The sequence below is a fragment of the Nelusetta ayraudi genome, unplaced genomic scaffold (assembly GCF_046127955.1).
Source record: "Nelusetta ayraudi isolate G7.1 ecotype Tasmania unplaced genomic scaffold, CSIRO-AGI_Nayr_v1 ptg000027l, whole genome shotgun sequence".
Classification (NCBI taxonomy): domain Eukaryota; kingdom Metazoa; phylum Chordata; class Actinopteri; order Tetraodontiformes; family Monacanthidae; genus Nelusetta; species Nelusetta ayraudi.
In genome coordinates, this window is record NW_027466077.1 from 1994253 (window position 1) to 2019241 (window position 24989).

The window sequence follows — 24989 nt, forward strand, 5'->3', positions numbered from 1 at the left end:
ACCAACACCCATGCGGGACACGTTGAAAGATTTAGCACCATCTGGTTGGCAATGAAATATTATGAGTGGCTCGCGACAAAATCTGAAATTCAGACACATCCTGAGAGGAAAAATATGGCAGCCGAGTGCGCGCAGTCTTTTTCCTGAGAAGCAGACGGCTCTGTGTCGATGCTACCTCCAGGCCAGGTCTTATCTTGTTGCAGCGGGGAGGATGTGGTCAGTGCTGGGAGGCTTTGTTGATGGGTTGACTGGTGCTGCTGTCGGGGTCGTTATGGCACGGTGGCCATTGTTCCTGTGGGCCTGGGGTGCAGAAAACCTCCGGGGGGTTGAAGCAGAAAGCCTGTTCCTGTGCGGGGTATAATAAGAGGCCCTGGGGGCCTTGGACTGCCTCAAAGTCAGCTTTTTTGCGAAAGTGCCAGGACTCAGCAGGATCAAGGCCAAGCTCACTGTTGATGGTAGGGAGCGTATTTGCAAGGATTTGTTTTTGTATACACAGTGGAAATAATATGTGTGTTTTTTTTTTAAAAAAAGGTCATTTTAAATGATTTTCCCACATCAGGAGACTCAGACCGACTTGGAGGTGATCTTAGAGTTCCTGGAGGAGTACTACAAACAAAGCAGCGGTGAAAATGGTAAGACGATGGCCTGGATTATAATACAAACAATTTTTCCGTTTACTTGAGCACACGTTTTGTCTTTATCAGTGGAAAAGGTGCCCTGGCTTGCCGACGAGGAACCGTGCCAGCAGGCCTGGATGTGTTACGAGCCACCTGTGAGTACTGAAACCAAGTGAAAATCTTGAGAAATGCTCGCCACAACCTGACCATTATCCATCACTGACTTCATCAAAAGGACCTGAGACCTGCTCCTCAGCCTCTGCCGTCACTCGGCGCCTCGACATCTGTCGGCCAAAACAAAACAGCAGCGTTGTGCGAGCGTGGGTCAGTGCCAAGCTGTGCACCGACACGACAAATAACCAAGCACCCAGCCAGGTCATCAGGGAGTGGTGAGTTCTCCTTTTTTCTTTTCTTTTTTTTTCCTTTTTTGTGTTTTACTGCCACGGTTGCCAGTAGCCTGAGGGAAATCATGTGAAGAGAGCAAACAAGAGGCCTCCCACTTACTGTCACAAACAATGGAGGCACGCACGGCTTCAGTCAATTGCAGGTTTTACATATTCATAAGATAACCGCAGGATTTTACAACTTTGCACGCTCCTTTAAAAGGCCCCCTGGCAGTGATGAGATTTTATGGGAATTGGTGTATTTAAGGAAATTATTACCAGTAAGCGGGGCCGACTGATCATGTCAGTGGCACAGCTGCCACTGCACTTTCACAGTCCTCTCCTAAATCATTCTTGACACAGAAAATAAATCACATAAATGTATACATTTATGTGATATTATTCATTTTAGTAACGTCATTTTAAAAACAGTTTAAGTACAATAAATAAGTTAATAATTAACTGAAAAATTGGGAGCTGCAGTAAATCATTATTTTTCTGTTTGGTTGGATTCCTCTGTCTTCTCAAGGTTTTACTGTGTTATTCATCATATTTAAAACCAACCGTCCCTTCAAAAACTCCTGCTGCACCTAACTCTGGCCAATGTGCACAGGCAGAAAGATTCGTCTCTTCCACTTCCTCTTTGAGATGCTGGAGAACCCAAACATGGCCCACTGCGTGTCCTGGGTCCCGGCATCGGTCGGCGTCTTCCGCTTTTCCTCCACAAACAAGGACCAAGTGGCGGTACTCTGGGGCCGCAGAAAGGGCAACAAGAGGCCCATGACTTACCAGAAGATGTCGCGGGCCCTCAGGAACTACGCTCGCTCAGGGGAAATCTTCAAGGTGAAGAAGAAGCTCACCTACCAGTTCAGTCAGGACACCCTGATGTCGCTGCAGAGAGGACAACACGGAGATGCTTGTTGCTGAATTTGCTGTTATTGTGTTATATTTTTCTCTGTTTTCGGTTTCCTAAAATAAAGTTCCAGTTGTTTTTTATGTTTCTTACTGTCAACTGAAGAGAAACAATTCATTCTTTTCAATCACGCAGCATCACACAAATGATCTATTTTAATATGATGTCTCTAATTTAACTATGCATAACAGACAATAACAAAGACTCCATTCCTAAAAATAACTCCTCTATGAAGACACTTAGCAATGTTTTCTCTCTCCTGATTTTGGGGGCATTTGACCTGCTGACTAGCGTTCCATTTGCGTGTGTTTTTCCGTGAGGCAATCATGGTCTTTGACGGCACTCAGACACCAGCGGGGGTCAGTGTCGTCCACACCGAGGCATCTCCAGCGCCATCCTCTTTTCTTTTCCTGTGTGGTGTGACCTCATGGCGAAGCCGCCTGTGTGATGTGAACCCATGGCCGTCCTGGGCACTACCAAATGGTTTTGTGCTTTGTAGCCGACCCACATGATACTTCCCTAAGCCTAGTATTTACTGCTGGAGCCCAGTGCAGGTTATAAATGGGCTAACAGAGCTGTGGGTGTCTGTTACCAAGAAAGGCCACATGCTTTGAGCTGAATTGCCAAAAGAGAGTCTCGAGAGAAAGCTTTCACATCCCGATGGCGGTGCCAGAGGTGACGATCACATTTTGCAGCAATCGTGATTCATTTTGATTTATTGCGGGATGTCAACGGACGCAGGCTTGGTTGCTGCACACGGAGGAAATGTTTACAGCCTCCTACAGAAATGCTCAGCATTAGCTTCCCACTAAAACTGATGCTCTGTTGTTGTGTAGTGTCAGAGGGCAGAACACACAGCTGACTGGAGGCACCTTGTGACATCACAAAAGTCTCGCTTCAGGCGCTGTGTGTTTAGGTTTCCTGCAAGCGGAGGAAGCAAGATAAGTAAAGGCTGGACAGATGACTGCTGAATGTTTTGCCTCTTATTCTGCGGGTCCTTTCATCTGCACGGGTTGCGCGCAAGGACTCGGCGTCGCACACGTGCAGAGGCTTTAAGAAGCACCCCGGCTTGTTGTTGCTCGTAAATCCGGCAGCCTTGTTGTTTAATCTTCGCGACCTTATCAGAGGCCACGTCTGGTTCATCACATGCGACTGGCGCGCCAAGAGATTCATTAAGGCCAAAGCGGTCACTTCGCTTGCATAATTCACAATGAAACCCTCTTTACATGTCACAAGCACGGATCAAATGTCAAGGTTTATGGCATCTTTCTAAATATAGGCCACAGAACCAGCACCCAGGCATCTCTCTTGTATTTATTTGCCATGTTGGAAAGCCGGCTGTTCTTGGACAGCATTCCCGCCGGATTAGACAGATATGCAGCATTTGGCATCAAGTGGCTGCACGTCAACTCAAAAGTTATCATTCGCCAACACTAAATTGACCAGTTCTCTGAAAAAGCTGTGTGTCACACCACTTCCCTTTTTTGCATGTTGCGCCTTTTCTCTTCTCATAATAATTAACAGGAATGCTCAGCCAACAGTCCTCACTCTGATCCTGATTTCAAAGTAAAACCCTTATTAAAATTTACAAAAACATTTGAATCACTGCAATTATTTTTTTCTTGCCATTAGATATATAATTTAAAAAAAAATCAAATATATTATTATATATGTTTAGGTAATTCCAATTATGCAATTCATATTTTAGCCTTATGTAGCCATACTTCAAACACTGAACTGTGTTCATTTGAGGTTTTGCAGTTGTGCCAAGTCAAGTATTTTGCCAAATTAATGCAAAATATAGACTGTTCAACACTGTTCAATACCTTACAACTGCAAAGGTCCACATCTAAAAATGAATAAATATGTGTATACACAAATATATTCAATATATGTACCTACCTCTATCATTTACTACTGATTTATAAAACAAATCACATCCATCCTTCAACAACAAGTAGGCCAGAATGTTGAAGCAGGAGGTGCCGGGGAGAGAGGAGGGGCATTGCTCCCCCTATAAAAGGCCTGAAAAGCCTGTCGCCCCTGGATCTGTCCCTGGTCCTCCTCTCCTCCCCCACTGAGATTTTCAAACTGTGTCCCCGCGACCACCTCATCTCCCATCACTCTGCTTCCACGGGTTTCCACGGGTTTCCACAAGGAAAGTTTAGTCGCTCAGCCAGTCGGTCCTTGTCAGCGTCTGTCTCTCTCCCTCCTGGACAAAGAGGGCCAGCCGCACCTCGCCTAAAGCAACCTGCACCTGCCGAGGCACCCACACTTTGGGGACAAGGCTCAAGATGCCAGAGCCCACAAAGAAAGGTAGGAGCGTCGACAAAGGTGGGGATGTGGTCGTCAAGGTCCACCTAGCAGTCACAGTGCATGGACACAGATGGAGGGGTTGTTTCTTTTTCCAATGGTTTTGCACTTCCACCAGCTCTGTTTCCCATCCTGTCTCTGCTGGTTTTGCAATCAGTCGCTCAATCTATCCATCCATTCATCCATCCATCCATCCATCCATCCATCCATCCATCCATCCATCCTTCCATCCACCCATCGCTGTACAACCAGTCTGCCAGCTTGTTCAAAGCAATCCTCAAAGTGACTTTGATGTTGGTGTTGTATTACTGATGCCTTTGTGTTGTGCTGAGGAGGGGCACAGGTGAAAAGCCCCGTTCATTGACAGACACTGTTGATGCCGCTGAGTGCAGAGCCGCTAAGTCACTGTGCGTGAGCCGCGCTCTGGCGATGACCAGTCAGAATCATTGCGCTCTGGACTACATGTCCACATGTCACAGTGCTATTGTGTCTATCCCGCAAGAGACAATGGTCAAAGTGGGAGTGGTGTGCCGGGTTCCGGTGCCCCCTCCCTACACTTCCCCGCCCACACGCTGCACATCGTAACGTCACTCATCTGAACCGCCGCGTCCATCAACATTCCCTTTTAATCCGCTCTTGTCTGTCATTAAGATATGGAATTACTGCCGCCCTCTCGCTCTCTCCATTAGCTCAGCTCTTTGGGGTGCTGCCATCCAGCCAGACATGCCCATGTAGAGGAAATGGAACATTTAGTTTGTGTCTTGTCTTGGATGCCCTCCTAATGAGAGCTGATTTAAGTTTTATTGTTGAACTCAATATCCTCCGGGAGACCATCCGCCTCATAAAGCTGCTTGGGCCATGTCGGCTGCCTGATAGTAGAACCACATATTGGTTATACTATACATATATTTTTTTCTTACTTTTCTTGAACTTAACATATTTCTATTCATTTTTAAAGAGGATAAACTGTAATTGTCAAGTTCAAAAACACGGGGAACCATAGGTGCCCTTTCACAACCTGAATATTAAGCAATGCAACAATTGAAAAAAAAGACAGAATTCCAGCTTTCCAGCAGAGTCAAATTGAAAGTTTAGAACTTTTCTCTTTCTCCATGACTTTCCATGCTCTGGAGCTTTCCGTCCTCACTTTCCTCACTCCCTCCAATCGCTTTTATCCCTCGTCGGGTTATTTGTGGCAAGAAGACTCAGACGAAGTTTGCCAGAAGTTACTCGGGGCGCTGAGATGATTCAGAGCTCGGCTCGGCTTTAATCACCAACTTGTGTCGATAGCATACACTTGACCCCGCCGTGTTCATCCTCTACCATAAACATCCCTGATCCCCTCAGAGACAAAGCTGTGGCAAAATAGAGGCAACAGATTCCAGTCTGCTACCAACACGGCCCAGAAATAGCTGTGCGGCCCGGAGAGGCAGATAAATGGGGGCAGAAAAGTATTGTTCTTAATACGAGTCTGAACAGCTGAACGGGAGGAGGCCAGCACTGTTGTTGTAGACGTCGACTCTCTCGCCCTTAACAAGTGGGAAGCAGAGATGACGGCCTGCCAGAGCTGCCTGCGGATCTCCTGGGAGAGGGATTCTTTTCCCTGGAATAGTTCAGAACGAGGACAGTGTTAATCCCCGGTCCCCTCGTTAGCCGCCGTCTCCCTCCATATTTGTTGGCCCTGCCTCCTCCTCAAGAGGTCAGGCATCTCGCTGGTAAAGCCTCAACCGTTACTGACCGTCCCTCATTGCATCTGAGAATGGACAAAGTCATTTGTCCACCTCATGCTATTTACTGTCACTTAAGGCACCATCACTCTGCCTCCGACCGTCACCTTGAGTTACAGCCCCGGCCCTCATAAATCTGACTGAAAGTTAGAGGGTGAGGCCTGTCAGCAGCTAATTGTCGCCGAAATTGTCGCGCCCTATGGGCCACAAAGACTCAGAAACTGTCGTCCTGAGAAGTCCTCGCCCAACCGCCCCCGTCAGAATCAGTAAATAAATGGTATCTGTGTTGACAAAGTCAACACAACAGGCGCAAGCAGCATCTTCTTTAAAGCTACGGCGGTCTAAAATAGGAAAAAATGAAGCTGCCAGCAGTTTAGCTCACGTCGGAGCCACGGTGAGCCCTTCTGTCTGCACGCCAGCAGGGGCAACAGCTGAAAATACCTGCAGCTCTGTCAGCTGCAACGGGAGTCCTCCGAGGTAAAACAAAACCTTTCCCCACTCTCATTATCTCAGCGGCAACGAGACAGTGGGGCCACAATTCTTGGCCGCATGATGCGAGGCCGCAGGATTGTGCGCCAGTGGCCAGTACCACATTGTTTAGAGGTGAGACTTGGGGAGGGGAGAGGAGAGGAGGGTGGCAGTAATTCTGACAGGGAAAAATTCCAAGGAATTGTTGCTAAAGGGGGGCGAACGAGTCCTGTTCCAGTAATGTTAAATTTAATGAAAGACAGTGTGTCTTCATTATGCTTTGGAAATATAACGCTATATGTCCGTAATGGCTGATGTTGGAATTTATATTTTCGGATTATAGAATTGTTTTTTGTTTGTTTGTTTGTTTTTTTGTTTGTTTGTTTTTTGTTTGTTTTTTGTTTTTTTTGTTTGTTTTTGTTTTTTTGGAGACTGGTCAGAGCAAGGACAATAGAGCAGCAGCCCTGCTCAGATGTTTCAGGGCGAGACTGAATCGTCACTGGCTCCAGGATGGAACCCTGTCACAGCTCCGGTGTTCCACTAACCTGCTAACAACAAATGAGGTCAATTTGTTAACCCCGTCGATGGGCGCCAGGGGTTGGTGCGGACGCTTTGATCTTGTGAGGCCCTCCGCCGGGTCGCCTTGCAGGTTTTGAGTGTCACTTTTAAACACGCTTCGGCCGCTAACCCGCCGCCGTTGGTGTTCACGAGGCAAGACGAGGCAGAGGGCAAACAAGTGGCGCATCGCAGGGAGCCCCAAGTCGTAATCGGTTGAGTCCGTGTGATGTCCAAGCGCGAGGACGAGTTGCTGTGTTTGACAGTTGACGCATTTGTGTGTATTGTTTTCTGTCTTGTTCCAGATGAGATGCCCAATGGCCAGCCCGAAGGTGAGTCATCTGACCTCACCTGCACACTGCTTCTCCCAAAGAGACACGCAAATGTCATGACCGAACTTGAACACAAGCGATAGAGCATGAAAGTGAAACGGCAGTAGGAAAAAAGGCCCAAAGCCGCTCAAAAGCCGGGGGCTGATGTGCAAAAAGTAAAAAAAACGGCCCGCAGACGGACGTGCGAATATGGGGGCCACTGGTGAACTCTGCACGGAGGTGCCGCCGGCCGCAGCGCTCGGGGAAGTGGAGAGGCGTCCGAGCCGTCAGCGTCTCTGACATTCCTCCTGCCAAAGCGGCTGATCCCCCTGTGTTGATTCAGCTGACGGCTCAGTCGGTCCATGTGAGCAAGGTGCCGGCATGCCGCTGACTTTGTGCCAGCGCTGATGGTTTGACCTTGGAGCCACAGCATCTTGTGGAGCTCCACGCAACAGCGGCACAACAAAAAAATACATCTTAAGATGTTTTTTGGGCCGGCTTAAATTTGGACATAAAAGTGGGGAAATTTTGCCCTTTAGCCTTTCTGACCCAATTTTTTTAGCCATGAAACTCGACTGAGCGACTTTGTAATTGCACTCGATTGGTTCTGCAAGCAAACTGTTACCGGTCGAGACGATAACTTACTTTGTCACTCCTGCTGTGATAAAACGGTACTATTAACAGTTGGTGGTACAAATATCACACTGAAGGAAGATTTTACGATCCAACAAGAAACTTTTAACTTGGTGTGTTTCATTAATGGGCATTTTTCATTGTATTTCATTTGCACCTAATGATGTGACAGATTAACAGTGCATTTACAAACATGTACATTTAGAAATGTCACAGTAATCTTTGTGTTTGCCCTTGCATCAAATGCGCAACAGGATAATTGTAGGAATCATTGAGAGAAAGTGTAAATTTCCCACAAACACAGGCAGGTGAGTGCGTGTTGACGTCCGTGTGTCCGTGTCCGTGTCCGTTCGTTTGTATGTCTGGGCTGACTGACGGTTGAGAGAGCAGCATTGCAGGTGCTGAAGCTTTTTGCTTGTTGAAAAAAAAAAAAAAGAAAGAGAAAATGTTCCATCCACCACTATATTTGTTGGCCCAGACAGTAATGGTGCCCCACCCCTACCTGAGATTTGCCTGGAGGTTTCTCCACCCCCAGGTTGGTAACCTTCACCTGCCCCAGAATGCGTCACTATGGTTCACATCACGTTGTGGTTTGGTGTGTGGCATCACCATTTACGTCTGACCTTCACACACACACGCTCACATACACACACACACACACACACACACACACACACACACACACACACACACACACACACACACTGTTTGGGGTCTGAGACTACAGCATTTTTCCCCCTGAAGGTATGACTGTTCACGCAGGTTCAGCGTGGCTCATGTGAGACCACCTCACTCACTGCACTGCACTGCACTGCACTGCCTTGATGCTTGGTACCCGTGGCCATGCTGTCAGTGTTTTTGCATCTATAACTGTATATGATACATCAAATCATCATACAGAGGGGAATTGGGAAAGCTGGGCTTTGCTGATTCAGCTGATTCGGGGCCTGAATCAATACAATAACACCAATCACAATGAGTAAGTCAGTAAATCCCTGCCTGCTCAATTCCTCAGAGTTAAAATATGCAATGACCAGATCAATGCTAAGTTCATAAGTTGGCTCGACTTCAACAACTTCCCAAAGTTTGCACAATTGTAGAAGGTTTTTAGTCCAAAGAACCTCTTTGGACACACAACGCGGTCCTCCAGAAGCCACCGCCGCTGCCGAGCATTGCCACTGTCTGGTGATTGCATATCCATACCGGCATCACTTGTGCGAGCGTCGTCTTGCAAAGGCCGCTGGTGGCTGTGCCTGATGCTTGCTGCTCCAGCCTAGCGCTTTGTCTGCTGCACAGAGGCAGTAGCAGAGGGGAAAGCGCCAGTAGAGACCGATGGGAAGAGAGCGGAGCCCACGGGCACCGAGCCTTTACAGGCTGAGGGCGGTGGGCTCGGGGTTAAAGAGGCGGCAGACTGCGCTAAGGAAGAAGGGCCTTGTTCCCCTCCTGCGCCTGGTAAGTCTGTCTCATTCAGCCGATCCCATTTCTCTCTCGACGTGCATGTTTACCCCTCCAGCTCTGCCGATTACAACTGGAACAAGTTCAACTTGTCAGTTGGCACGGCAGCAGCCCAGGCAGCAGTATTGATGGCTCCCTCACTGAAGCCAGGCAGTAACCTTGTGATCTTAGGGGGCCTTGACTGCATGCAGAGTTGAACAAAGATTTGCATAGTGCATAGTAGTTGCATAGTAATCCGTAGTCAATGTCCACAGATGATCAAAACCTAATAAAGAAATAATGAACAGTAACTAATAGAAAAGGTACTAATTAAATTCGAAAAGAGTAAAATGAGGGTGATGCGAGGTGAGTCATCAAACTCTTCAATCTGCAGTTTGGGGATAAAATCATGCTATAGGCAGAGCCACAGAGCAACAGAACAAATAGACACTGACTAAATTTAGTGCTGGCAAAGCGCCCGGCTGGCTTTCCCCGACTGGTTTGTGCTGGCGGTTGCAATTGCGCATAAAGTTGCACAAGATTTCAAGCTTTTGGCCTGGCTCAGTCATTGGCATTCCTCGCAAATATAAGTTGCTTCGGTGCTGCTTCTGTCCACTCGTCTGGAAAAAAGAAATAAAATTAATAAAAACACACAACGGTCCATGCACGCTGCATCGCTTTTGCTCTGGCAGCTGCACAAGCTTGTGGCAATGAACGTACACAACAGCAAAAAAAAAAAAAACACAACACAGTCTCTCTTGTCCTCGACATCAGGCATCAGACATTAGATGCATGGAACTGTTTGTCCTCGGCATGAAATCCGCGGCCGCGTCGACCCGCCGGTCTTGACTTGTGAGCCTGCCAGTGACAGACGTTTTGAATAGGTGGGTCCTGTTTGTCAATGACACCTTTATTGCAGATGATGATGCCACAGCCACTAGCTCGTCCCCAACAGGCCAGACAGGTTTGTACCTCCTAATCCCGTCCTTGTCACTTTGCTCTTTAAAGGGTGAGCACCCGACATTCAGGGCAGCAGCCAGAGCCTCGTCCCTAGGGTTACACTTTGGAGCTATGAAGTTGGTAGCGTGACAACTTAGGTCAGTCGTAACTTGGGAGACAAATTCCAATCAGAGAGATGGAACGGTCATCTGGACTGAACCTTCGCGTCTTCATTTCATCTCTATTTTTTTGTTGTTTTTTTTTTTAACTTTGCATTGCAGTATTTTGACCCCTAAAGAATGCCTTTAAGCGAATAATGCATAAAGCACCGGCGTGGTTATGCATATAATAACTTTATTCTCTGTTCATTAATAAAGGTATGGTTGTGGAAATAATATAAATGCATATAGTGTTGCATGAAACGGCTGCACGTTACACACAATCCATCATCAATACATACAATCAAGATGAAGATCAAGAGGGCACATTCAAAGCACAGTTGGATAAATGTGTATTTTACTAAAAAAAAAAAAAAAAAAATGATGCTGTCTATTCTAATTATTGCTTCAATAATGATAATAATAATTGCTTTGGCCTCCTAACAAACGGCTAATGGTGCGTTTCAACGTGGCGTCTCGGCGCATTAAGCAAATTTTCTTTGTTTTGCTTGACATTTGTTAGAAATTCACTTGCTGGCCGGTCTTTATAACAGTTTTGGGCCAGTCAAATGAAAGTTGTCCTCCTAAAAAATTGTAAACCTTTTGATTGATTATCCGAGTTCAGGCCATTCAAATGTTGTTACATTAACATATAGGCATTACAAGTTATGATTATAAATATTATAAAATTACACATATATTTAAGTGTAATTACAGGGTATTTTTCAATTTTCACTAAATTATCACGGATGCTTCCTATTAAAAGGAAACATTTTTTCAAAGCAGTTGTGAAGCCAAGAACCAAAATAATTCCTTGAATGAAAAGACACATATGAATCAGATTGGCACTGCCGAGGACATCACACATTCATCACATCATCAAGAGCAGCCGAGGTATCCTGATTAATCTCAATGATTACTGTGTTCTTTTCACAGAAGATGCCAGTACACCCAAGAAACTCTCAATTGAGCTGCCTAGTAAGATCCCTCGACTGAATCATACTGCCATTGTAGTTCTCCTGACCAAAACATTAGCCATCATTCAAACCAACTGCTCACCATCTCAGTACAAAAAAAATGGAACAGAACTTTTGTTCTAGATATTTTTCCAGAACATTTTCCTCCACAATGGAGACAAGTGGAGATGTTAAAAGTTCCTTGCTAACTCATTACCACATATCTGTTACTGCATTCATTAACATCCACACATAAATGGCCATTTATGTGGGTGCATTTGGAATTCTGATCACAACGATCTTGTGGATGTTTGATCTGGGATTCCTGAGGCCAACGCCTCCGGATATGCAAATGCTCTGTGCGTTTGTGTGTGTGTGCTACGTGCTTTGGTGGACTTTACAGTACTATTCCTTACAATATGCTGTAAATCTCTCTCTGTCTCTGTTTAGATGATAGCGTCTCTGTGCCCGCCATGGGGAGAAAAGACTCAGGTAATAGGTGCTTTCCTCCTCTCAGGGCTTATGAAAAGGCAGTAGACAAGTAGAGGATTCGGTTGCCAGTTAGACACAAACACCAAGACAAGAAGACTGGAGCGGGAGATGTTGGGGGTTTTTTGGTTTTGTTCTTACCTTTTGCATTTTCACAGTGTCCGTTTCACGCTTTCCATGTTGCAAAGAGCTAAATTCCGCTGCTGTATGACGTGTGATGACTGAAAGTGAGCGAGAAAACAAACGTGTCTGTCTTATTTGTGTTGACGTTCCCCTGGCGAGACTTTCACTTGACAAGTTAAAGGTGGGTGTATCAGTTTCATAGCTGTGCTGTTGTATATCTCCATGTTCTATTTTTATTTCCCATTTAATCATTATTATTATTTTAAATTTTTTTTTTAAACATGGAAAGAGCTCCAAGTCACGTGTGTGTTTCACCCTACCTGAGCAGTGTGGTCTCTGGGAGAGGGCCAGCCGCCCGAGGATCTGGACAAGCCCATCGACACCCCGCCGCTGTCCATCCTGCTGATCGAGAAACCCCAGAGTGCCACTGTGGCCGTGGGTGAGTGACTGCAAGTAAACAGAGGGCGAGGCAGATCATTATGCCTCGTATGTCATCGAAATTTAATTTGCGCACAGTTAGCTTTTTCGCGTAGCGCAAAGGTGGGAAGCGGGGTGGCGAGGCTCAAGCCTGTGCTTTCAACCTGTGTCAAAGGTGGAGACATCACCTTCATTGCAAAGGTGGAGGCCAAAGATCTCCTCCGCAAACCCACTATCAAGTGGTTCAAAGGCAAATGGATGGATCTGGCGAGCAAGACGGGAAAGCACCTGCAGCTGAAGGAGACCTTCGAGCGGCAAACGAAGGTGCGGAACCAAACCGAGCCGCATCCACATGTACCGCCGCCGCTGCACTTTTAACACGTGTGCCACTCTGAAAGGTCCACACCTTTGAAATGCACATCATCAAAGCCAAAGAAAACTATGCGGGGAACTACAGATGCGAGGTCACCTACAAGGACAAGTTTGACAGCTGCTCCTTTGACTTGGAAGTGAAAGGTTGGCGACATGGCAGGGCGGAGAAACAGTGTGTGCTCATCCTAACCTGCCCTGAGATGATGGACTGTGTGTTGTTGTGTTGCAGAAGCCGGAGGGTCACAGAATATTGACATTCGATCTGCGTTCAAAAGAAGGTAATAAATGTAACAAAACAACATCTGAAAAAGTCAACAGCAGCTAAAGTCAAGATGTGCATTTTAGGCTTTTTTTCTTATAATGTCGATGAATTTGAATGTATGAAAAAACATATTAGGTGTGAAGTGTAACACGATGGCTGTAATGATGTCATTCACCTTCCTCCAAGGTGATTGCAAATCATCCAGTTGCCATCCACGTGTAATTCAAGGCTTGCACTTTAAATCTCCCTTCAAACAATGTCTCTGGAAAACAACGCAAAGCATCCCGGTTGCACAATGTTGCTGCCCAGCAATGTCATCCAAACATTGCCAAGAGAGTTGCGGCAACATTGCTTCGGGACGCTGCTCCTCACAAAACACCCGGGCTGAAGCTTTTATTTCAAAAATGACAGTTTTTGACAGATAATGAAAGAAAGGGGTGTTTTGTGAAAGGCGCCAATCGCACAGTAGCGTAAAGAGGCTAAAGGTGGAGATTGGCGCCGGAGCCTCTGCTTTGTGTTGCTCTGTTGGCATTGTTTTTTCTAGTGCCTGTTAGTATTCTCAGATCTGATTGAATCACTATTAATCTCTCCTTGTTAACAACAGCAGTGAAGGACAAGAAGATGCAGGGGAGCTTGACTTTAGTGCTCTTCTTAAACATAGGTGAGAGTCACATCCCCAGCCTGCGTGGACTTTTTTCCTTTGCAGTATTTTTTCTTTGTTTATTTTTTTGCCTTTTTTGGATGTGCTTCTTTCATCCTTTTTTGAACTGTTTGCCAGGCTATTGTTTGACAGTTACATAAACAGAAATAATTGGTCAGGGTTTTTGTTTTTTGCTATACCAGAGGTTTTCAAAGTCTTAGATTTTGCCCACATTAAACCCTCCACCTCTGACAACAAGCAATTATTTTTTGCAGAAAACAACAGTGCAGATGAAAGCTTTAAAAAAAAACACATTTTTCTTTTTCCTGAGGCAGGTTTTGAATGACAGGCACGATGTATATTTGAATGACTTTAAGTAGATTTAAGAATATTTTTTGGAAGCGACTAAATAAAAAGCACTGATTTTGATTCTCCACACGCACACATACACACATGCAGTAGTGTCCCTGACAATTTGAAAACCTCTGGACTTTACTATTGCTGAAAATGAAACACTTTGATGCATACATCAGAAAATGCAGTGCAGCATTGAAAGTGTGGGTTCAAATAATCCTGAGCAATGGCACTGTCCACCAGCTAAATTGCACATTTATCGTGGGCTTTGTCTCTTCTTCTCCCCTACATATTCAGAAATCAAAGGTTAGTAAAGGACAAAAAGAACCTGTAGGGTTTTTCTTTTAAACAATTAGACCTTACTGCGGGTGAGTACTTTAATCCTGTAGAATCCCCAGCATGACGTGTATCTCTAGGAGCTCGACAAGCAAGAGTGTTGGCCTACCGTGGTCGTGCGGTAACACTTCATTTGGAGGCAGCATTCCCGAGCGCTCCGTCGGCACCCATTAATGATAGAAACGGGGCCTCGACTCATAAACACCCGGTGGCGCCGTCGGGCTCTCAAGTCCAGCACTGTGTTTATGAGGCGGCCTCTGGCGTTCTGAATCATTAATGACGTGCCAGCGAGCTGTGGAGCAATGATGCTATAAAATAGTGTTATCGCTACATTGACCTTTTTATTTCGATACAGAAATGTAAGGCAACCACCACCCGTGTTTATTTCAGCATTTTCTCATCACTGCCTGAATATAAACAGTAGCTTACATACATAAAACAACATAATACTCTATGCTGTTTACATCAATCTCAAATTTTTTGACATTTTTTTGACCAAAAAATGTCCCTGAATGGCTAATAGAATGTTCTTCTTGTATAAACTAATAGATACACTCAATGTGCATTAACTGTATGTGTATCTTGTTAAATCTGACATGTCTAACGTCCTCCAAAGATAACTTGGGGAAAAAACTAACAAACTTGAAGCATCTTTGACATGGTGCCTGAACCCAACAAAAAACAAAGGGATGGGCCAATTTACGACAGGAGCAATGAAAATATGTCAAAATGCTTGTTGTATATTCGTTCTCTGCTAAACTCTGCATGCCTCATTAAACACATTATAACCACCACAGATATTTCCATTACGATATCAAAAAAACTGCGCTGATCTTGCTAGTTAGCACACATCATATTCATGCTAGTCGGTAATATTCAGTAATTACCGGAACATGGTGTTGATATTATATGACACATACGACGATATAAGACGACAACAATGACAATATAAGCTTAAAGTTGTTTTTTCTCTAAAATTAATTTTGTATCTCTAAAATGACACTTTAAAAACCTTATCTTGTAGTCCTTAATGTTTCTACTATATGTATACCAAAACTTGATCATGTTTTGCTTTTGCGTTAATATACCACGGAAAGATAAAAATTTATGTCGTTACAAATTAGAAACTATAAAAGTGTGTGCTATATATCTTTAAACTTTCAAAGCTTTTTTTCTGAGAAAATGGAGAGGAGTAACCCTGAGCAATTTCAAACCTGTTCAAAGGAGACCTGTGAGTTTTGCGTTAGTGCCATTTAACATTTGATTCAGCACATACTCAGACAGTTGACAATGCCCATCCCTTTGAGTGACATGTTCTGAGGAACGCTCGGCAGCGAAATGGTTGCAAAATCAAATTCTTTCTTCACTCGCATGAGGAAAAACAAGATGAAGCTATAAGACGGGAGAACTTGAAGAAGATTTCGAAGTCTTAGCAGTGCCAGCAAGAATGTTTTTTTCTGGCGACCGCTGAGTGGTTCCTCAGGACATGTTGCAAACACGCGCCAGCGTTCCCTGCCCTCACAATGTTCCCTTGGATGCGGCACCACCAGGGAGCACAAACAGCAGGATGATGGACCCGATGTGGACGTGTGGGAGATCCTGAAGAAGGCCCGTCCCGACGAATACGAGAAGATCGCCTTCATGTACGGCATCACCGACCTGAGGGGCCTGCTGCGCAGGATGAAAAAGATACCAAAGGAGGAGAAGAAAAGTGAAGGTAATGTCCGTATCGCTAAGGAGCATTTTCTAGGTTTGATCAGTTTGATCGGGAACGTTCACTCTTCTTTTCTTTTTTTTACAGCTTTCGCAAAGAAACTGGACCCTGCGTATCAGGTGGATAAAGGCGGGAAGATCCGCCTGGTGGTGGACCTGGCCGACCCCACAGTAGATCTCAAGTGGTACAAGAACGGTCAGGAAATCAGGCCGAGCCCCAAGTATGGAAAATACATTTTTTTCCGCTGCTTTGTGACCTTTTACGCCCTTGGCTACAACATTAATGAAACACTTTTTTTTAACAGAAGAAAAAATGTTTCATGTGTTGCATTTTTTTCACTAGTCTGTGGTAATGTGTTTAGATTTTGTCTCCTCAAAAGTTCAATGGTTCACATACAATTTAATACACAAATTATACAAATACAACCATATGATATAATAGATGATATTATAGAACATTCTTGGATTTGCGCTGTTATCCTCTTCTGTACTGTGAACCATTGCCACCACAAACAAATAACAATCTCTCGGCTCTAATGTGGCTCTAGTTAGTATCTCTCTCTCACACACACACACACGCACACACACACACACACACACAAAGGGACAAATGTGATTGCACAAGGTTCTCTCAAAGTCCCTGGAGCTACATTTGGGTGTAATCATAGTCAACTGTTTTATTGCAATTAACTGTATGTCCTCCTCCGTACAGGAAAAAGGTGGTACCTCCTTCACAGGTCTTTAATTCAAGTTTGGCTTTGAAGTGGATGAAAAGTTTAACCAGTCACACACATCAACGAGAAATCACTACGTCCATATACTTCAAGTATTATAAGATGCAGCTACAATAGAGTGATGGTGTAAAAAAATTGACGTGTAATAATAATTAGAAAGCTTGGCTGGTTAAGATAATAAGCTAAATATGTTCTAAAATAAAACAAAATCAGGGTCGACGCGATTAGTTTCGAGATCCATGTGATACGAAAAACTTTGGTTCAAAGCCATTCAAAGTTAAAGCCATCTGGGAGGTTATTGCTGTTTTCTGGTTTTGTCTCCTGTGCCATTTTCTCCAGCTCCTTCCTGGCCTGAAGACTCCATTACAAAACTTTCTTTCTCTTTTTTGACAACATACATCCCTTCAGGCATGATGTCTCTCTGTCTTTGTCTGTCTGTCATGTCATGGTGTTCCTTCCTGTTTGCCATTTTCCCCTCCTGTACACTTCGTGTGCTCCGGCCCCTATTCTGGCTCTACTGCTGACCATAAGTCAAAGGAAGTAAGTCCACCCATCCCAGCGATTCCTCCCCTTCGCCATGTCTCCTCTGCCTAATCCCACTGCTCTCTTTGAACTGACCCTTGGGTTTTCAAAGAGCACATGCTGCATGCCGGCTAAAAATAATGATGCTATTTATTTTTGCTTACAAGTTTTGATTTATATATACATATTTTTTGCCTCCTTTGAGTCTGAACAGTACATGGTAAATTTGGCAGTTCTCATGTTTTGGACCGTAATTTCAAGGAGGAATAAAAACTTAACAAGGTCACCGATTAACCTCCCTCTTAGGTACATTTTTGAGCATAAGGGCACTCAGAGAATCATGGTCATCAACAACTGCTCTCTGAACGACGACGCAGCCTATTCAGTTGCAGCAGGAGACGAGAAATGCACCACAGAGCTGTTTGTCAAAGGTAAAACGGTTATTTGATAAAGCGCATGCACTGTTACTCAGAATAATATTGACATTATGTTCTTTTACTTACAACCACCTTCCCCTTTGTCTCACAGAACTGCCAGTGAAGATAGTGAAAAATCTGGAAGCAGTCAAGACAACAGTGAATGAGAGAATTGAGCTGGAGTGCGAGGTGTCAGAAGAAGGCGCTCCAGTCAAATGGTGAGACATGGATCCCAGATCCGAGCCTGGACACCATATTTACTGACCCGTGTTCCCAGCTTACCAGATATTTATCTTGACATTTTTTCTAACCTCATATGGTGTCTTGATTTTAATGCCTCTTTATTCACCCCTTAGGATGAAAAATGGCGTTGAGGTTCCAACTGGAGTGCGCTCCAGGTACAGAGTCAAAAGTGACGGCGCAAAACACTACCTGGTGATCGATGACGCATCCAGAGACGACACCGGGACATACTCGCTCATGGCTTCCGGTGGCACCACTGAAGCGCACGTACAAGTTGACCGTGCGTAGCATTCTAACCCTTTCAATCTAGATTTTTTTTTTTTTTTTTTTGCTTCCTTCGAAGAACTGCTCTCCCTTTTCACTCTTCCAGTGAAGCCGCTCAAGGTGCACCAGGACCTGCAAGACGTAACTGTGCTTTTGGGTCAGCCCATCAAGTTGCACTGTGAAATTTCCCCTGGCAACGTCCCTGGGCGCTGGTACAGGAATGGGCAGCTGATCCAACCCAACGATCGCATCAACATCCTCCACAGAAACAGGTGCGCAATTTCAGTTTAAGTTCAGTTTTGTTGAGATGCATTTCACTTAAATGCAAATCAACTTAGTTTTGTTTTTTTGGTTTTTTTAGGAACCATCGCCTTGAAATCGAGACCAGCTCCCTTCACGATGCAGGAGATTACACTTTTGTACCTGAGGGATATTCACAGAGTCTCTCTGCGAAACTTCACATTATTGGTATTCAAGCAGTTTGCGAGAAAAAAAACAAAAAAAAAACAAGATTTTTTTTTTTTTTAATTTCTATCCCAAATTTCTTATTTATGGTGTATTCTACAGATCCACCAAGGGTGCATTTGGAAAGCTTGAACTTCCCAGACAACACAGTCACTATCGTGGCAGGGAACAAGCTACGTCTGGAGATCCCAATCAGTGGAGAACCAGCACCCAGAGTGGTGTGGATGAAGGGAGAAAGAGTAGGTTATAATTTTTTTTGATCAAAAGAAAGATCATCACATTCACTTTGCTTCAAGTCTTGCACGTCCTTCAATTCTGTTTCGTGTCCAGGTGATCCTGGAGTCAGGTAATCGTGTCCGAGCTGAGACGTACGGCGATCAGACGAGCTTGACAATTGACGTCACGGAGCGGGAAGACACCGGCAACTACAAGATCGTCCTGCAGAATGAAGCTGGGGAAGCCACGGCCAGCATCAAGATCAAGGTTGTGGGTAAGTCATCATAAAGCGTTGAGATCATCAATCACTGAGCGATTATGTGTGGTCCTCTCTTGAACCTAACACAGCATCATGCTGCCTGCAGACATTCCTGACCCTCCAGAGGCTCCCTTGGTCCCTGTGGTGGGCGGTGATTGGTGCTCAATGACATGGGAACCACCTAAATATGACGGAGGTTCACCAATTTTAGGTAAACACAACTTACTAGTGACGACAGTTTCCAGACTTAGGTGTCTATTGAATGTAAAAGCCTACGCACCTTTTTTTCCAAGGCTACTTCATTGAGAGAAAGAAGAAACAGAGTTCCAGATGGATGAGACTCAACTTTGACCTGATCAAGGAAACTTTATTTGAACCAAAGAAGATGATTGAAGGGGTGCCATATGAGGTGCGTGTGTTTGCAGTCAATGCCATTGGCGTGTCCAAGCCCAGCGAACCATCCAAGGCCTTCACTCCCCTTGGTGAGTTTTCAAAAATGCCCCATAAATACCAGTTTGCCGATATCAACTTTGCCCTTGAAGTCATTAACGGATTCAGAATTATAGAGGTTTTTAAAGAGTGGGCCTGTAATAGTGCGACTGAGAGCTGCCCTTGGTAACCCAGCCACACAGCTGTTCCTCCCGATAGCCCACATCCCAGGCATTCCGATGGTGACCTCAACATGCAGCAGCTTTAGAGGATATTGAATATGTCTTTATAATGTCTGCCAAATCATCTGCGGATTAGAGATTTAGGAGATCAGGTCTGTCAGTGGGTTTGAATGGGAGTTAAATATGATTCAGAATACAAGAATAGATGGGCAAGAGCTGGGCCTAATGGGATACGACATGGAGACCAGTGGCATGCCAGCTACAGGAAGAGAGAGAGGCATTTGGCTTCAAGCATGACATCCCAAAATTGATATTTTGATATCAATAACTCTGGTGATCTCTTCTCAGCCGTCACCAGTGAGCCCACTATGTTGGTTGTTGACGATGTCACCGACACAACAGTGACCGTAAAGTGGCGTCCTCCTGAAACCATTGGGGCCGCTGGGCTGGATGGATACCTTATTGAGTACTGCGTGGAAGGAAGTGAGTCAACCCCAATGTTCCTCAAAGTCCACACAGATGTGTGAACTTTGCAGAACACATGCAAAAACCCTACATGATGGGGTTTAACACCATATCTGAAGTGATAAGAATTAAATGGGCAGTGACATTATGTCCAGTTATATGCGAAATGGTGTGCAGTCTTAAAGATTTAGTCCAAGTTTGCAAACTAAATAGAGAGTGAATATTTGTTGTCTAACACATAAGAATTCAACACTTTTATGAACAAAAATTACAACTGAGATATTTTCACTTTTCAAGCAAATGACTGGGTAGTGTCCAACAAAGAGATGACAGAGAAGACCAGATACACTATCCCTGGCCTGACCCCCGGCTGTAAAATCCTAGTTCGCGTCAAAGCTGTCAACGCTGCCGGAGAGAGTGCTCCACGGACTCTTCAACACTCTGTCCTGGTCAAAGAAGTTATTGGTGAGCTCTGGAAAAATAGTTTTGTGACATTTTGTTTATAAACTGGTGCACTAAAGAGAAATTTCCTAAATCCTTTCAAATTAAGTTATCTGTTTAATAATTATCCCATTGAAAGTGTGAAAGTAAAATTCCTGTTGCAAGCAGTGATACTGGCAATTGACCAGTGACAGCAGTCCATCATGATCATCTGATGGCTTTTATATCTTCTCAGAACCACCAAAGATCCGCGTCCCCCGGCACTTGAAGCAGACGTACACACGCAGAGTTGGAGAGACGGTCAACCTTGTTGTGCCATTCATGGTAAATGAATGCCCCAAGCATTTGGCTGCTTGTGCCTTTTTCAACAGACTAATAAACCCCGGGTGCTTTTTGCAGGGCAAACCACGGCCAAAAGTCACCTGGCTGAAAGAAGGCCAGCCCATTGAGCAATCGCACGTTAACATCCGCAACACTGACTGTGACAGCATCATCTTCATCCGTAAAGCAGAGCGCAGCCACTCTGGCAAATACGAGATGACTGTTCAGGTTGAGAACCATATGGACACTGCAGTTATTGACATTCAGATTGTGGGTAGGTGACCTTTGTAGAATATCAACATGTTTAGCACAGCAAAAGACCAACTTAATCAAACGTTTCCACTCTTACTATTTTTGATAACTGTCAGACCTCCCTGGGCCCCCTCAGAGTGTGACAATTGAAGACGTTTGGGGCGGAAATGTGGCTCTAGCCTGGACTCCTCCAAAGGACAACGGCAACGCACCCATAACAGGCTACACAATTCAAAAAGCAGATAAGAAAACAATGGTTAGATATCACAACAATTTTAAGTATATTAATCTGCCATGCAATACATAACTGGTGTGTTAATGGTTTGATCTTTTGATTCGCAGGAATGGTACACGTGTATCGAGCACTACCATCGCAACTGCATCACTATCACAGAGCTAGTGGTTGGAAACGAGTACTTCTTCAGGATTTTTGCAGAGAACATGTGTGGCCTGAGTGAAAGTGTCACCCAAACCAAAAAGAGTGCCCTCATTATGAAAGAAGGTAAAAACCAGGGAACTGGTGAAAATGAAGACGGCATATTATAGTAGTTACTGATTTCTTATTGGAAAGACTTGGAACCACATGCCACCGATGTCACATACGTCAAATTTTAATTAAGTTGTTGACCAACTTATACCTCCACAGCTGTGCTCTGAAAGGTACTGTCAGTGATGTTCTCCTCTCTAAAGTAAGCCTGACGCCACAGACTTGCTTTCAAGACAGAGGGGTCGAACGATGACTGACATGCCTTTGAATGATGGTGTTTCATGCTCAGCTGATTATGAACACGATGCGTTGTCTGTCCCTCACCACACAGGGAATTCCCCACATGATACCGCTCAGCACCAGTATCATGCACAACCCCATTCCTTTACCCTTACCCCTACAGGCTTGCAGGTGAAAACGCACGAATTCGAAGATCACGACTTCAAGGAGGCGCCAAAGTTCACGCAGCCGCTGATCAACACTTTTGCCATCGCCGGCTACAACACCACCCTCAACTGCAGCGTCCGTGCCAATCCAAGGGTAGGGGTCAGAACCACTGGTATCAAAACTGAGGGACTATGTAAGGATATTTTGGCTGGATTGACATTGTGAGCTCTTGCCCTCTTGCTTCAGCCCAAGGTGATCTGGATGAAGAATAAGATAGCCATTAGTGATGACCCACGCTACCGCATGTTCAGCAACCAGGGAGTGTGTACCCTGGAGATCAGGAAGCCCAGCCCTTATGATGGTGGCATGTACACCTGCAAGGCATTCAACGACCTGGGGGAGGCTCAAGTGGACTGCAAGCTGGAGGTCAAAGGTCAGTCTGGACCTGGAGGCCAGCCCCAAAAACCCCTAGGGCCACGGTTGTGATCTGAACTTGGTTTCCCAAAGACTTGGTTATTTTAATCTTTATGGCAATAATTTTGCCGCTTCCTGCTTGTTTCTTCACTTATTCAAACCAAATGTTTGGTTTTTTTTGGACTGTGGGGAACCAATTCAAGTTTGCTACCCTAGTATTTGAACTATTTACTACAGTCCATCAAAGGGATGAGCTATGAGGCAGTGGACAGGTAAGTACCTGACTGAGTTGCACCAGGTATTTATAAACCAATAATCTCAGAACTGAAAGCAATTTTGAAGCCTTCTATTTAATAAATTTATATAATTGAATATATCACATATAAAGTCTTTTTAAAAAATACCTTTTGATATGTCACACTTAAATGTGACTAACAGTTAAACTTTTTGTCAAAGACCAAAGATTTTGTTTATGAATGACTGGTGCCTATAATATGTTGTCAAATCATAAAATATATTGACAAGAAAGTCAAACAATAATCTGCCTCACGTAATTGTGTGCCGTGCACATAATACCGGGTGACACTTGCCATCACCTCCACGTGATGTAGCGGTTTACTCCCTGTGTGCTCACACAACTCTATTCAGCCCCGTCCATTCAGTCATCCTGTCCATCATCACACCACACCACCACCCCAGTACACAGTCTGTCACCAGTCACACTTCAGTCCGCATAACATATAGAAACATGATGTTTATTTATTCACAGTTAACTCATCATATAAAAGAACTCAGTAATAACTCAACAGTATTCCCTGGTGGGCACATATAACCCCATGTAAACATTGTTTTAACCCCTCTTCTCTTCTCTCTCCCCCAGTCCAAACTCAAGAATTGTGAATGTATGTTCTCATATAAAGGTAAGCTTTCATATGGTTATGACATATGAAGCTTATGTCATTCATTATGCATCTTCCAGCCAGCCTGTAACCATGCTTTGCCTCAGTGTGGAAGCCTTTTGCGCCCTTGCAAAAGCAATATTGAGGGAGAGAACTTGTTAAAATGTCAGTTTAAAGTTCCCCTGCACTGGCTTACCTTAACGACATTGTTTTGAACATTTCTTTATTAATTGGGAAATGAGTTGATTTGGATTTCAAAGACCTTTCATGTACTTTGTTCAGGAAAAAAGGTAAGTCAAGGTTTTGTTTTTTGCTACCCACTGCAGAAGAAATGTGCAGACTGTGACTCTGCATTGTATTGTTACAGCATGATGTCCATGAACCTGCTCTGTGCTGTAAGAAAAATAAATGACACCAACATGCATACTAACACTATCGTGACAAAGGAGACAACAGACTTGCAGTAGAATATCTATGTTTTTTCCATGAGATTCTGTTCTATTTCTCAGTGGAAATCACACATACTGTATGTGCTTTGCTGCAGTAAGTTTGTACATCACATGCTAAATTTAATAAATTTACTGTTGACTATAGTGGAAAAGTAAAAATGTTCTCAAAATTTGAATATTTTAAAGATGCTCGACTGCTCAGTGTCATAGTGGAATCTGTTATGCTTCAGCAAGCCTGGGCAAATTTGGATCTACAAACTGTGAATTGCCAATATCAGCTGTTGCATTTTGTTTGTTCAGCCTCTTGCTTGTAGGCATGTCTCCTCTTTAAAAACTGGGCATATACCCAATGCTATAAGAGATTATTCTATTTTTTGTCCCTCAGGAGGATTCACCTTTTATGAACTCATGCAACGCGGAGTACCCCTACACCTGATCGACCAGTTCATGAATGAGACAAAGATTATGGAGCAAGAGAAGTAAAATTTGGAAGAGCACAATGAGACACTTTACATTTGCAGACATGTGCCGCCATCAGTGATCCTGTTCTCTAACTAACAGCGGGCAGGAGCATGGAAGCAGATAGAACAGGGAGAAGATAATGTAGAGATGGAGAAAGTTAAAAGGTGTGGGTTTGGGAAGAGTGTCGCACTGGTCTGTGGTGTGTTATGCTGTGTGAAGATTTGGAGCTAGTCATTATAGGGGGGAAGAGTTAATTCACTTCATGTCTTTGCCACCTTCTTGTTAAAACTGAGTCAGCTACAGTGCATGTCAACAGCGTTTGGGTTCACGTCTTGATAATTCATGTAGCATGAAATAAAATAAACAAGTTTAAAAAAAAACAACATAAATTTCCCAGTGACATATGTTTATTCTGTTTGTTTAAGCTGATAGTTTTAGCAGTTAATGCTTATGGTTCAGAGCTTCTAAATTATGTTGGACAAATAAATGTTTTCACCCCTCCTTGTGAATACTGTTGTGCATTTTATTTTCTTCTGTTGTGGTTATTTGTGCCTAAACAATAAAATTTC

The 24989-nt window shown here is 44.3% G+C and overlaps 2 protein-coding genes across 4 annotated transcripts; both read left to right on the plus strand.

Annotated features, from left to right (window-relative positions):
• Nucleotides 1–127: 127 nt before the first annotated feature.
• spi2 (Spi-2 proto-oncogene) lies at nt 128–1988 on the plus strand. The gene is made up of 5 exons (XM_076029881.1): nt 128–455; nt 560–632; nt 705–772; nt 853–1006; nt 1614–1988. The coding sequence occupies exons 1-5, from the start codon at nt 453–455 to the stop codon at nt 1925–1927; spliced, it is 612 nt and encodes a 203-aa protein (XP_075885996.1). The 5' UTR covers nt 128–452; the 3' UTR covers nt 1928–1988.
• A 1984-nt stretch (nt 1989–3972) lies between these two features.
• mybpc1 (myosin binding protein C1) lies at nt 3973–24799 on the plus strand. Of its 3 annotated transcripts, XM_076030068.1 has the most exons (32): nt 3973–4229; nt 7282–7308; nt 8399–8455; nt 10274–10318; nt 11388–11429; nt 11858–11899; nt 12348–12458; nt 12612–12760; nt 12835–12952; nt 13038–13086; nt 13675–13731; nt 15951–16117; nt 16202–16334; nt 17676–17800; nt 17898–18003; nt 18142–18308; nt 18399–18564; nt 18654–18760; nt 18860–18996; nt 19088–19247; nt 19339–19443; nt 19526–19714; nt 20192–20326; nt 20606–20773; nt 20985–21073; nt 21149–21344; nt 21439–21578; nt 21665–21824; nt 22213–22349; nt 22443–22629; nt 23491–23530; nt 24344–24799. In XM_076030068.1, the coding sequence occupies exons 1-31, from the start codon at nt 4208–4210 to the stop codon at nt 23508–23510; spliced, it is 3513 nt and encodes a 1170-aa protein (XP_075886183.1). In that variant the 5' UTR covers nt 3973–4207; the 3' UTR covers nt 23511–23530; nt 24344–24799. The 3 variants fall into 3 exon arrangements, with proteins under 3 accessions (XP_075886183.1, XP_075886182.1, XP_075886181.1); XM_076030067.1 differs by lacking the exon at nt 23491–23530; XM_076030066.1 differs by lacking the exon at nt 23491–23530 and having other exon boundaries at nt 18654–18996.
• Nucleotides 24800–24989: the final 190 nt, after the last annotated feature.